The sequence below is a fragment of the Podarcis melisellensis genome (genome assembly GCF_964234715.1).
Source record: "Podarcis melisellensis genome assembly, chromosome: 6".
Taxonomy (NCBI): Eukaryota; Metazoa; Chordata; class Lepidosauria; order Squamata; family Lacertidae; genus Podarcis; species Podarcis melisellensis.
Window position 1 is genome coordinate 51,766,161 of NC_138538.1, and position 13,936 is coordinate 51,780,096.

The 13,936-nt window shown below is 44.8% G+C and overlaps 1 protein-coding gene across 3 annotated transcripts in view; it reads right to left on the reverse strand.

The window, feature by feature from the left end:
- The window catches only part of LOC309371366 (phosphatidylinositol 3-kinase regulatory subunit gamma), a 244,109-nt gene that overhangs the window by 222,716 nt on the left and 7,457 nt on the right, over positions 1 to 13,936 (reverse strand). For all 3 annotated transcript variants that reach the window (XM_081913946.1, XM_081913944.1, XM_081913945.1), the window contains exons 3-4: positions 3,836 to 3,931; positions 3,250 to 3,327 (exon numbers count right to left, since the gene is read on the reverse strand). In XM_081913946.1, the coding sequence (XP_081770072.1) occupies positions 3,250 to 3,327; positions 3,836 to 3,931 (174 nt within the window). The remainder of the gene's footprint in view (positions 1 to 3,249; positions 3,328 to 3,835; positions 3,932 to 13,936) is intronic.

Below are 13,936 nucleotides of genomic sequence, written 5' to 3' on the forward strand. Positions count from 1 at the left end.
TGTTCTAATGTAATATTTTGCAGCTGAAGCGATTTCTGTGGCTTCATAACTTTGAAGGCATTTATAACTGGTCATCTAAGCAACTTGTTCATAGACAATTCCAAGACTGCCAACTGTCAGGAATACTTTCACAGTTCACAGGACTATCTCAAAAAGCAGGTTGCAAGGATGGCTCATTTGCACAAAACACTTTCATAAGCATATAGCTACAGGAATGAGTCCAGGATCTATCCCGTTGCTTCCAAACACTATATTGAGAGCGAACCATAATGGCTGGAACAAGATCTTTCGTTTCCACTTGAGGTCAGCATTGACAGCAGCCAGTCCATCACCCAGATGCTCAGATTTTGTTTAAAATAGTATTTCAAAGCCTGATACAAGCAAATTGTTTTTCTGTGGCTACCGTGGAGATGTTTTGAAAATAGGAAACAAACTGACACACAATGACAAGAAGCTGATATTTAATATTCACAATATTTAATTGGGGGGCAATGGAATAAAGCTCTAACCTCTTATGCCCTAGTTCAGCAACTCTTGTGTGCATAAAGGGATGGTCCTTTGCCCTCAAGGGGTGCATCTGTACCACACGTGGACAAGCTTCAGGTCATTGGCTGCATGCAGCTTTCACAGGCCCTCAACTGTGGCATGCCATGGGTACCCACTCAAACCCTCTTGTCACCGAACTGTCCCCTGTGCCCATGTGTCTTCCTCCCTATGTAAGCGATGAATCCCTGGGGCTGGGGTGGAGAGTGTGATTGTGGTGGTGAGGAAGGCAGGTGGGGACAGCTCTCCCCAAGTGCCCATCACCTTTGTCTACAGGTGTCAGTCTGCCTGTGTCTGGTCCCACACCAGCTCTTACCATGGCCCACTGCTACATGTGTTCCTCTATCATGTATGCAACCCATCATAATTTTTGCACCAGTTTAACTGTCATGGCTTCCCCTACTGAATTTTGGGAGTCACTGTTTGGCGAGGAATCCACAGGTTGAAGTGCGGGGGGAGCTGCAGGCCTTTAACCTGGGCTAGAAGATTCTGAGATACAGATATAGCCTGAAAATTGTTTTTGCGGCTTGGCCTGCAGATGATAAGACACATTGCCCATGTTTCATTCTCCAGCTGAATGTGAGAACATTCGCCGCTGCTTCTCGCTACAGACAATAAGGTACCTCGGGACTTGGCTTCTTAGTTCTGCTGAGGATGGATGAGCTCATGTTTCTTTATATAGATATCCCGTCAGATTCCTCTCCATAGCAACACGTCCTGGCGTGACAGCCTCTGGGCTTGTGCTGTCAGAGAGGCTGGCTGCTTGAGTCTGACACCGCATCCTCCCCATCATTGCAAACAGCACCCACTCAAAGGCAACAGACTGGAGAGGAACCAGCGCAGGTAACAGGAGGGTGGATCAGCAGGCTGCTACAAAGCATCACGCTGCCTCCTTCACAAACACCCTAAGCCAGGAACGGAGCTGTCTTCTCCACTGCCTGGTGCCACAGTGCCACCTTGTGGCCAAATTGTTCAGAAACAGAATTTACTATGCAGCAAGAAGGTATGTACAGATTTTTAAAACCCCAAATCCTTCGGGAGGAAGGGCAAGAGAGAAATCCAGCAAACAAGCAAACAGTGTATGTGTGTCAGCAATTTCACATTTGAGTTCTTTGAGAACTCTCAGGCGGATACATCTGGACCCAGAGATTTGTCAGTTTTTGTTTTCTCTATTAGGCCTAGAATTTCACCTCTTGCCACCACTGTTTTCCTCTGTTCCCCAGACTCCCTTTCCTGCAGAGTTGGTTCAGATCCCTATCTGCCCTGTATCTTCTGCTGTGAAGACACATGCAAAAAAAATTCATTCAGCTTCTCTGCAATTTCCCCTTTGGCACACCTTTAATTATAATAAAGAGGGCATCCTCTTGGTCTTGGCAGTACCTCACCTGATCTGAACCATACACTCCACTTGAGCTTCTGATATTGCATTTTTGAACCACTCCCAGCTCAGGGGTCAGGATTCAAGGGTTCAGGTACAGGACAAGAAGTTCAGAACTGGATGGAAGTGACAAAGATGTCCCAATAAGCTTCCCCACCTCTGCCACCAAGTTTTAAAAGACAAGGCATGGTGCACTCCCCATGAGACTCTCTCACCTTGTGGGAATGTTGAGCTTGCAAGTGCACACTGCATCAAGGTAGGTGCGTCTGCTCCCATTTGTGAAGGCTTTATACTCCTATTCTATCTCTAGTCCTGTAGTCACCTCTTCCTTTTCAGCCTCCATCATGGGCTGATCAGAACCCGCCCCAGAGTCCACTGAGTGGGTGGATAGGGCCCACTTCGCTTCCCAAAGTGGTTGAAATTGGGGTGGGAAGGGGAGGTTCTCCTTTCCTCCAACCCAGGTTCCCACAGCACAATCCTCCCCTCTGTTTCTTCTTCCTTCTCCATCTGAGCCAGCAAATCCAAGCCTGATTCCAACAGTGCTGCAGGCTCATGACAGTACATATGACAGACAGTGCAAGACACTGGAAAGCCCACAACACCTGCTAGCTTTTTTGGGGGTGCGGAGTTTATTGAGTTACTTTATCAGAAGCTTAGGTCATGGAGAGGAAGGGCAGAGTAGTGTGCCCTGGCCTCCTTGCCCTGCTGCTAAACTCACCCAGCTACTTAACTTGCCTTGATGCTTTTTCAGCTGAAACAGAGGTGGTTCATCAGCTGGGGGTCCCTTTAGCTCCTGCAGTGGGCTCCCCTTGCTACAAGAGTGACCCAAGAGGTTCTGCGGAATAGACAGAATCACCCTGATGATTGCACTGGCACCAAGAATAGAATTTAGTCCTTTAACCCAATGCAGAGGACTTCATAAGCACTACACAATTCAGATCTACTCCTTGTGGTCCATGTTCATAAGTGGTCCCTATACAGTGGTACCTCGGGTTAAGTACTTAATTCGTTCCAGAGGTCCGTTTTTAACCTGAAACTGTCCTTAACCTGAAGCACCACTTTAGCTAATGGGGCCTCCTGCTGCCGTCGCGCCGCCGGAGTACAAGTTCTGTTCTCATCCAGAAGCAAAGTTCTTAACCCGAGGTACTATTATCTGGGTTAGCGGAGTCTGTAACCTGAAGCGTATGTAAGCCGAGGTACCACTGTACTCAGAAGGCTTGTGTTCTTCGCAACAGGGAGAGAACTCCACTTTGTTTTTTGGGGTTTTTTTTGGAACCTTACTGCTTGAATGCTGCTTTCTGCATAGAACCCCCAAAGCCATGTCTTACCTGTCAGAAGATGCTGCTTGAGTTGAGCATCACAAAAGGAACTGGGAGGTGATCGGTAAAGGGCTTCATTATCTAAGCCTGTAAATGCAATAGAAATGGGGGGGGGGGAGAGAGAGACACACACACACAGTAAGATTTTCTTATCATACAAAAATGGTCAACTAATCAAGCGGGCCTTGAAGAAGTTCCAGGCAGTGAAATTACATCACCAAGAGAAAGGGTCCAATTATATTTACACACACACTCTTTACAAACTGAATAATTTATTCCTTGAACAACTGCATTTCAGTCACAATATTCTGACCCTGTCCACTTTTGCCTCTAGCACTGCTCACTATCACAATGCGGCCCCTGGAAGGTTGGCCTGGGTTGGACCTGGCCCTTGGGCTGAAAGCAGGGAACCAACTGGGCACTGTCCAAAGGGGCAGAAATAATGAGCCAGCTGCCTCCTCTTTACAAAGGCCACTGCTTCTCTGGAATTTGCATATATACTAATAGCAAACATATACTGATCAGCAGTTGAGGATGTGGAATGTCAAACAGCAGCAGCAATGAAATCTAGCAGCAACAGAGTTTTTTCTTATACCTTCTTTTTCCAACGCTTCAACAAGTCTCTTTACAACCAGCAGTGCTTGTTCAGGGAGATTTAACCAGTCAACAAACTCCATCTGCCCAGGAGGTCCTGTTAGGAAGAGAGAGGCAAACAAGACTGTTGAACTCATACACTCCTCATTCCAGCATAATGAAAGCTAGGACTGTCAAGCAGCAAATTGTCAAAGTCTCCTACAGGCTCAAATTGCAGGATATGTTTGGTGCTAGCTGGCCAGGTACTATCTTTAAAAAGAATAAAATTGATTTGGTTGCTACTTCCAGCTACTAAACTGAATGAAGAGAGGAAAGGTAGAGAACCTGTGACCCTCCTCTAGGTGTTGCTGAGCTACAACTCCCAACATCCCTCACTAGTCACAATTCACTTGCATGCCATTGAGTTTAGAAGAACAGAAAATTATCATGTAGTTTGAGCATTAAGTCACTTGAGTGTCTCACTTTCCCCCACTTTTGTCGGATCACTCTTTTTTAAAAAATTAAAAACTATTTTTATTATTATTTATAAAATGGCTAAAGTTTTTAAGTGCTGTACAAAAATTTAAAAGCAACAATGGCCCCATCCACAAGCTGATAATCTAATAGACATGATGCCAAGGAGGAAGCAGGAAAAAAGCAGCTTCAGATAGTAATTTTTTACATTAAATGACATTGTATCACCCAGACTCTTATTAATTTCCCAAGACTCTCATTGCATCAAAATTTGTTCCGGAGGCATGTGCGCTCTTAAACTATATTCTATCATCAAAAAGTCTGTGTTCTCTGTATTTTTAAGCTGTTGTTTATCATGGATTTTGTTATACAGTACTCTTATCTTAAAAGGCACAATCTATGTACAATATATATTGTGGGTTTTTTCTTTGCTGTGGTTGTCAGGAAAACTACACTGCGTCTGAAGTTTTTTTGTCTGTAGGTTTTTTTAATGAACTTTTTTTTGGGGGGGGGGGGAGAAAGCATGTGGATACAGATAGTCTCCCAATTCTAATATGTATTTAAGCAAGCTACAGAAAATCTGCTTCATAGCTCCAGATCTCCAAAACATGGACCTGACTTTCCTGTGCAGGTTTCCCAAACTCTGACTATTGCACATTTATGAGCATGAATCCTGGCCAGCAGATGGCCCTAAAACCACAAAAATCAGAGTCCTGTTCCAGTCCCGAAGAAGGGGTAAAATGGACAGCATCGGAATCTCATCCGGTATTTGAAGCTGGAATTACGGACGTCAGCGCTTGGACAAGGGCTCCTTACATTATAAAACCCAAAGTGAGCTCATCTCTGCAGCAGCTTTGCACAGCAGAGTCTGTTAGGTACACAAAAATACCCAAGTGTCTTATGATACCTTGAAGAGCAAATCATCCATACTGTAATAAATTTTAAATGTGTAAATAATAAATCTTTAAGGTGCCACCAGACTAGACTTTTGCTGCAGCAAACTAACAAGGCTACCCCTCTAGAAATTGTTACAAAAATATTCAGAAGTAGACCCTGTACATTCATGTTTATATTTGTAACTCTCTTCAGTGCATCACCGCCTTGAGCTAGACTCTGTGGGTGTCAACAGCATGATGTACGGGAAGAGCAGACATTAGGAGTGAAGTGGGAATGGTCAGCAAAAACTAGAGTTGCCTCATTTTCTGCATCAGGAAATGCAGGAGTTGCAATTTGCAGTCTTAGTGTTCATAGAGCAGCACTGAGTCGCTCCAAATCCATTCCCGTGTATTTGATTGCTGTGGTGAATGATGCAAGAGATTGTAAAAGAAGTTCTTTCAGTGTCTACTCTAAACTAAGTCTAATTAGGTTCAGGTAAGTGTGCAAAGGATGTGATCTACTGCACAATTCTCTACAACCCCGCAAAACGGGATGCTGCAATTCTTCCAACTTTGAAACAGGCAAAGAATCAGAAAAGCAATGTAAGAGCTTAAACAAACATTTGTGCTTGGAATATATTTGAGCTGACTCCTATTGGCAAGTGCAAAAGTGAAAGCTACCTCTGAAAACCAGAAAACAATTCCAGCAGAAATAAATGATTACAGAGTCAACAGTTGCAAAGTAGCTGCTTCGCAAGGAGACGCTGCAGTTGCATACACACATATGTATTCATAAATGTATACATACTTCCTTTTATTTGTATGCTGACTTTCCATAGATAAAACCATGCTCAGGGCAGCTTACAACATGGAAAAACAGGTAACTAAAATAGCCATCAACAATAAATAAAAGTGTGTGTGTGTGTGTGTGTTGCTTTGATATTTTAATTGCATAAAACATCCTGTAACTAGTCCCAGTGAAATATGGTATATATATAAATATTTCAAGTAATAAAAATAAATGAATAAGGGTTTATTTCCCACGAAACTGGCACGCAGTAGGAAACTACTGTCTGGCAACCTGATACCTGACTATCATGTCTTACTCTACACACACTTTTGCTTCCTCTCTGTAACACCTTCGGGGGTGGAAACTACGCTAGGTCAGGCCAGGTAAAGGTAAAGAGACCCCTGACCATTAGGTCCAGTTGCGGATGACTCTGGGGTTGCAGCGCTCATCTCGCTTTACTGACCGAGGGAGCCGGCGTACAGCTTCTGGGTCATGTGGCCAGCATGACTAAGCTGCTTCTGGTGAACCAGAGCGCACGGAAATGCTATTTACCTTCCCGCCAGAGTATTTATCTACTTGCACTTCATGCTTTTGAACTGCTAGGTTGGCAGGAGCAGGGACCAAGCAATGGCAGCTCACCCTGTCGCGGGGATTTGAACCGCCGACTTTTTGATCGGCAAGCCCTAGGATCTGTGGTTTAACCCACAGCGCCGCCTGCCAAAGGACCATCTAATCCAGCATCCTGTTCTCACAGTAGCCAACCAGATGCCTGTGGGAAGCCTGAAAGCAGGACATGAGCGCAACAGCACTCTTCCTTCTTGTGATTCCCAGCAACTAGTGTTCAGAGGCATATGACTTCTGGCACTAGGAGAATGCTACTGTGGCTGGTAGACATTCACAGCCTTATCCTCCATGCATTAGTCTATCCCACCCTTTCAGGCCATCCAAGTTGTTGGCCATCACTCTGCCTTGGGGTAACAAATTCCACACCTAAGTGATGGAATGTGTGAAGAGGACTTGAACATTCCAACTTTCAGCTTCCCTTAATGGCACCAGGTTTTAATATTTAAAGAGGAAAAGGAAAAACTCTGTGCCACCGCTTCTGCAGCATAATACATAATTTTATACACCTATATAATGTCCCCCCTTTCCTAAACTAAAAACACACAAATATTTGTTCCTTTTTCCTGAACCTTTTCCAGCGCCACAATATCTCCTTTGAGGAGAGGCTCCCAGAAATGTACACAGCGTTCCAGGTGTACACCATGGATTTATAATATGACATTAGGATATTGGCAGTTTTATTTTCCACCCCTTTCCTAATTATCCCTAACATGGAATTTGTATTTTCCACAGCTGCCACACACTGGGTTAACATTTTCATCAAATTATCCACCATGACCCCAAGCTCTTTTTACCTGCTCCTTCACTGCCAGTTCAGGCTACATTAGTGTTTATGTGAATTACATTTTTCCTCACCAATGTGCATCACTTTACACTTGCAGTGTACTAAGATATCCCCCAATCAACTGCCTAGAGTTTCTATAATTCAACTGTTTCCATCATTTGAAGTGAGGGACTGGTGGGCCCCTGACGAGTGTGCCCTGGAGCAAGGGGGGCTGAACTCTAACGTGGGAGAGGGGGGCAGTGGTTTGTGGGGATCTGCATGAGCCGGGAGGCAAGGATCAGGGGCAAGGGAAACTTCAGAGCTGGAGGAAAAGGTAGGTCAGGCAAGTGAAGGGCCCGGTGTTTCCCCACCCATTCCTGCACCACTGTCTCCCAGAGCCAGGAGGGAATTGAAATGGGAGGCACAGAGAAAGTTTCCACGCAGGCGCAATTTCTGGCTGTGTGCATTTGTTGGGGGAAGGTACATAAGCTGGTGGTGTGAGAGTGGCCCCCTGTTGCTGCAAATGCTCCCTAGAGTGCAGGGCTGGGAATAGCTGCCTAGCCATGAGATTGGTGTGCATAGATATCCAGAGCTATAGAGAATAAATACTTAAATATCTGCCTTGGCTGGGAAGCACCCTTGACATTTTATATATTAAATGTTTGTAATTACTTTTACTGTTGATGTTTTATTGTGCAACCAAATAAATGGAATGACTCTCCCTCCAGGAATGCCAAAGGTGTTTTTTCTTATGTAGGTCTTCCTTTGTACACTTGTTATAATCCTGTTATAATCCTGTTAATTGCAGTGCCCTAAAAAATCCAGTTTTGCCATTTGCCAACAAACTAATTTGCTGTCTGAAACAAATGCCACACAGTACTCCGTGAAACCTTGATCCTGGCTCACCTTGGGGTTGATTCACAGTACCTCTGGTACCATGTTGAAATGCAGATTGGTAGCGTGGTCCTAATCCATACACAGAGGAAAGTGTCACCAGTTTCTACACCAGCCACACATAGCCTGACAGCACTGGCTTTTTCATGCTGATCAGCAGTGAGAAGACACTGGAAAAGTGGACACTGTGTGCCCAGAAGAATAATGTGCAGAGTGTACTGCCAGCTCCTAGGTGTCCAGGTTCTCATGAATAAGGCTTTGGCCAAAGCCCAAGGATTCTGCTTTGGTTGAATCTGGATTTCCATCAAAGCAATCCTAAAACTAAAGATCAAATGCTGAAATAAAAAAAAAAATGGGTCAAACCTCAAGAGCTGGCAAGTTTTAGGGACAGTGGTAGGCACATTGGTGTGCAAGCAGCTCACTCAACATAAACTCAGCAATGCCATTTTTCCATGTGCCTAAAGCCTTTTCACGAGTTAGGAGAAGTGTGTTCTAAAGGAAGGGGGAAATCTCTAATGATGGAATTTTAGTGGAACTAAAACCCCATTTTATTATGTGTTGGTTTGAAGCAACTCCTCTTGTAAAACCCTGCCTGTCAAAACTGGGTCAAGTTTGTTTGTACTCTTTGGTTTCTGACAGCTGGATGGGCGGAAGGAGATGCTTCTCTTCACACCTTTGCCATGAGCAGCTGGGCAGGGAGGGAAGGCTGCCAAGGACACCAGGCCCCCAGGGAAAGGAGGGGGCAGAAAGGGAGCTCTAACTGGGCAGGATACAGCCGGATGCCCGGCCATGGTAGCTGAAATCGGCATGGGTCGTGAGCTAGACAAGGCCAGTAAAAGCACCAGCGCTCCTTTTCCTGGGTGCAAGCCACACTGAAGCCCCTTTCATTTGCAAAGCAACACTGTACTGGTTTTTCCTTTCTTTCCCCCCCAAATGCAATTTAATGATCTTTCAGGGGTCTTTCCCCCACCCCCAGGGCAATCCCGTGAATCTGAGAGTGTAATAACTACGAAAGAGGCCGAAATTGGTTAAATTCAGCCAGGCAAGCAGTTAAAATGTAACCAGCTCAGTCAGATGGGTGTTTTTTTGTTGTTTTTTCTATGTGCAAGACTGTGATTTTGTTGCCTTGCTTTTTTTACAAGCTCTGACAATCTGGCTTCATTGGTTTAAAGGGATATTTCCTGGAATTTCTTGCTAAATTCTTCTGTACATGCTGCACAGTTGTTAAGCTACCACATGATTCCTGGGGAGAATTCACAAGGTTCTATAAGATTTGGTGTCCTCTGGGCTTTGGGAAAGTAAAACTAAGACTCCTTTCTTTTTATTATTTCCTAGAGCTGCTCTGGATAGAGAGTTCCCTGGCAGGTAGCTGGACAGCTAGTTTGTTAGGAGCTTCAGTCTGAAGGTAGCAACCTATTGTGATTATACGGGGGGGGGGGGTTACCCTTCCACAAAAAGGGGCTTTGCCAGGAAGACCCCCTCATCTGTCACACTGTTTTTTTTTCTTTTAAAATTTTTGTTTCTTTTAAAATTTGCTGGCTATTCCCATGGGTGCCTTGCTGTGATGCCAAATGTTTTATGACCCCAGCCTACCAAATAAAAATATAATTTTTGAAATTACTTTTTAACTGAATACAGTAGGTGATGGGAAAGATTTTTGGAGTTCTCACCATGCCCACTTTTACACTTTAGCTACCTGCATTTTGATATGCAGTCACAAGCATTCTGGCCATTAGCCGCCTTGAGTTCCTTCCCGGGATGGGGAACCTGTGGCCTTTCAGATGTTGTTGGACATCTGACTGGCTAATGACTGCTCTTCAACCTGGGGTCCTCGGATGTTGTTGGAGTACAATTCCCGTCATCCTGACCATTGGCTAACGTGGCTGGGGATGACGAGAGCTGTAGTCCAGCACCATCTGGAGACCTCAGGTTGAAAACACTGATCTGGAGGACCATAGATTCCCCATCCCTGCTTTAGCAGAAGATGCAGCTTAACTCTCTACATTTGAGGTTGGTGGCAATGTAAAGAAGGAAGGGCAAAGGGAACTTTACCAGTCTGGAGGAAAGTTGTACACCCACCTTCCAAAGTCCCTCCTCATCTTACCTGAGGTGCATGGGGACCTTTTTATCTTGGTTTGCTTAAGAGCCTTGGAGCATAAGATCTAATTCCCCAGCTGCCTAGTCACTGAAGCATTTTCTGTGCTAACATGACAGCTGCAAAAATCTAGAAATGTCAACTAAGGAGGTGGCACTACGGGGAATAAGAGAGTTTCGCAGTAAATTGATGTCCCTTTTCCACTTGAATGGTGTGGAAGGCAGCAGGATTGCTCCTATTGGTCTTGGGCAAATAGCATGTTAAACCATTGCAACTGCGTCCCCTTCCTCCTTTGCCCCCTGGTCCTTCCTAGGTCTTAACACTAAGGAGTTTTGACTTCAGCCACACATAGCCAGGAAATGGACCGTTAAGGCTGACATTTCAATCTGCCCTAATGTCAGTACAGGCCAAAGGAAACAGCTAGTACAGAAGCTGGCCAATGCATTAAACTGACCCAGATTTTGTGGTGGTTTAAACAAAAAATCTGCAATGCAAATGAAAAACTACATGATCGTGCGTGGCTTTTTTTTTTTTAAGACAGAAGGATGAAAGGAGCCCTGTGGAGAATAGGAATATCAACAGCAAGATCAGCACATCCATCTCTAACATCCCCTAAAAACTCATGTACCACTGCAGAGATCCCTGCTGCACCAGCTGAAAGCAGCACAGCACAGGTTACCTCTGGCAGTGTTCCCAACAGCTGCAGTCCTCACAAAGCCCTATAGCAGAGTGTTGCAGGAGGGGAGGCAGATCCAAAGTCAGCCCATTCCCAGAGGGGGAGATGATTCAGACTCTTATGCTGAAACTGTGTGGAGTTGGTCTGGCATATAAATAAAACATAACAGCGCCACCCCAATGCATCTTCTCACCTCGGCCAGAATGAGCAACAGGGCTTTGAAGCACAGCTTCTAGCCAGTGCTTTGCTTGGCTCCCTTTTAAAATTTATGTTAAAGCAACCAAAAGGCCCCACTCCAAATGATCTCTCTTCAAAATATTTTGTCTCTATAGTCTTTGGGTCTCTCCATTTTTGCCATGCTCCACGTTTTATCTAGCCATTCTATTATAGAAGGTAATTTACTGGGTTTGATTTGGTGGCAATTAAGCATTCTGGCTACTAATAATAGGTTGTTAACAAGGATCTGACTAGGTTTATTCACACCGTCTCCTCTGTACACAAAATGAAGCCAGACTGAGGAATTCATGGTGGTGCCTTTAACCCTTGCACTTTGGAGGGGTGATAAAAAGTAAGAATGGCTCTAAGGCCAACATTTAATTTGAGGTGAGAGACTGTGGCCGTCCAAAAAGGGCTGTAGCTTAGTAGCAGAACTTCTGTTTGCATACAGAAGGACCAAGGTTCAAGTCCCAATATCTCCAGGTAGGTCTGGGAAAGATCCCTGGCCAAATCCCTGAAGAACAGCTGTAAGTCAGGGTTGACAACACTGAGCTAGATGCATGGAGGTGTCTTGGTGGAAGGCTGCTCTCTATGTTTCAGATGCTGTTGGAAGGTTAACTTTGATCATCCATTACCACTGGCAATGCTGACCAGGGCTGTGTGTTCTTCGGCTCTGTCAGGATCTGGCATGGTTTGGCAGCCCTGGATAGAGGAGGAGAAAGTAGGGGGGGGTGTGGCCTGAAGGCTGCCACCCAGGGATGGAGGGGGGTGGCAGCAGGGGCAGAGGCCAGGCACTCACAACAAAATTTTTGGCACCAGTGGGCCCATGCCTAGAAAGCATGGGTCAAGCAGGAAAATGGTTCGAACCTGTAGTTTCCAGGCAAGGAAAGAGCGGGAGTGTGGATGAGCCTTACGTCTCTAGGAAGCCAACAAGAGCTCCTTGCAGCCTGTGGACTAAACCAAGCATTCCTGAAATGTTATCCAAGTCAATTAAAACACAGCCCCAGAGCTTTTCCTTCAATTTAATTAATCAGTACATTTTTAATGCTTCTCAGAGCAGAGGCTTTCAAGGCCACGGAAGAAATGAACAACGTTTGGTCCTAATTCATTAGGAATTATTTTTAGCCCTGCATCTGTGCAAGGGTGACTGGGGATAATGAAGATGGTAAAACCATAAACCCAACCAAGAATAGGGGAGAAATCCATTGGGTTCGCATTTTAATAGGAAGCTACTAGATTCAATACATGAACCCAAACACTGCTATCCTTGAAATTCATTCCTCTGAATTTTGCAATGCTGTTGGCCAGCTTAAAAAAAGGGTGTGTGTGTACATTAAAGAAGAGCACACACAAAAATGTGTATATTAATTTTTAAAATGCATTATATTAAGAACAAAATTGCTTACAAAAATGTATATTTTAAGAGAAACAGACAGAAATGCGTATTTAAAAACAAAACAAAAAGCAAACTGATGCGGGAATGTGGAACACAACCCATATCTCAGTCCCCTGAGAGATATTTCTTTGTGGGACAGCACAGCTTCATAAATTGTTGGCAGTCATCCTCTGTGACTAGTTGGAAGGAATTCCAAACCTTTTGCTCAGGGAACAGGAGTCAGCCACAACTGCCAAATGACCTCCTTCCCACCCCTCAGCCTGCCTGCATGTGCTGCTTTGGCAGGTAAGAAAAGTGGCGTAGAGAGAAGATGCTGCCTCTTTGGGAGGTGGTATGACCCACCTCTTAAAGGTTATGGGTTGGATTCAAAGTAGACCCACTGAAAGGAATGGGCATGACTAACCTAGGCCCATTCCTTTCAGTCTAACCTGGCCCACTAAGTAGAACTCTGTTGGATACAACCCACAGGGTAGTGTTCAACTACTGCATCCCATCAGTGCAAGGATTTTTGCTTGCACAAAATCACTGCCCCTCTCTCTTCCCACTGGGTGTTCCCCGTGGCCTCTCCAGAGGCTTAAAGGAACCCATAGAACAGATTTAGGGGGCACATGCAAGCAGAAATCCTTGCACTGATGTGATGTTCACTTAGCACTACATTCCACCCACAACCTTTAGGAGGAGGAATCATACCACTTCCCAAATAACAACTTCTGTATACATTACTATGTAAATAACAGAAGAATTAAGAGAGCCGAAGAAGCTGGGGAAGTTTACTGTGTGCACATAGGCACACTAAAAAGGAAGAGGCTACAAAAATCAGCCAAGGAAGGGCAAAGCAGAGGTGCCTTTATCAGCAACTAGCAACCTGGTACCTGGTGTCGCTTGGGAATTCTAATAAAACAAAAAATTCAGTGCAGTTCCAAATGGTTCATTCAGCTCACCATCTTGATTCAATACGGTGTCCAACTGTATTTAAACATAGAAGAAAACCTGCTCCTTGGTTTCAGGAACCAACACACAAAATTTGGTTGTGAACTCTTAACAGGTGTACAAATGCAAAAGAATGTAAGGGGATGAAGAGAACTACAGAATTAGAGGAACAGAAGTGGAGAAGAAGAAGAGGAGGAGTTTGGAGTTGATATCCCGCTTTATCACTACCCGAAGGAGTCTCAAAGCGGCTAACATTCTCCTTTCCTTTCCTCCCCCACAACAAACACTCTGTGAGGTGAGTGAGGCTGAGAGACTTCAAAGAAGTGTGACTAGCCCAAGGTCACCCAGCAGCTGCATGTGGAGGAGCGGAGACGTGAACCTGGTTCACCA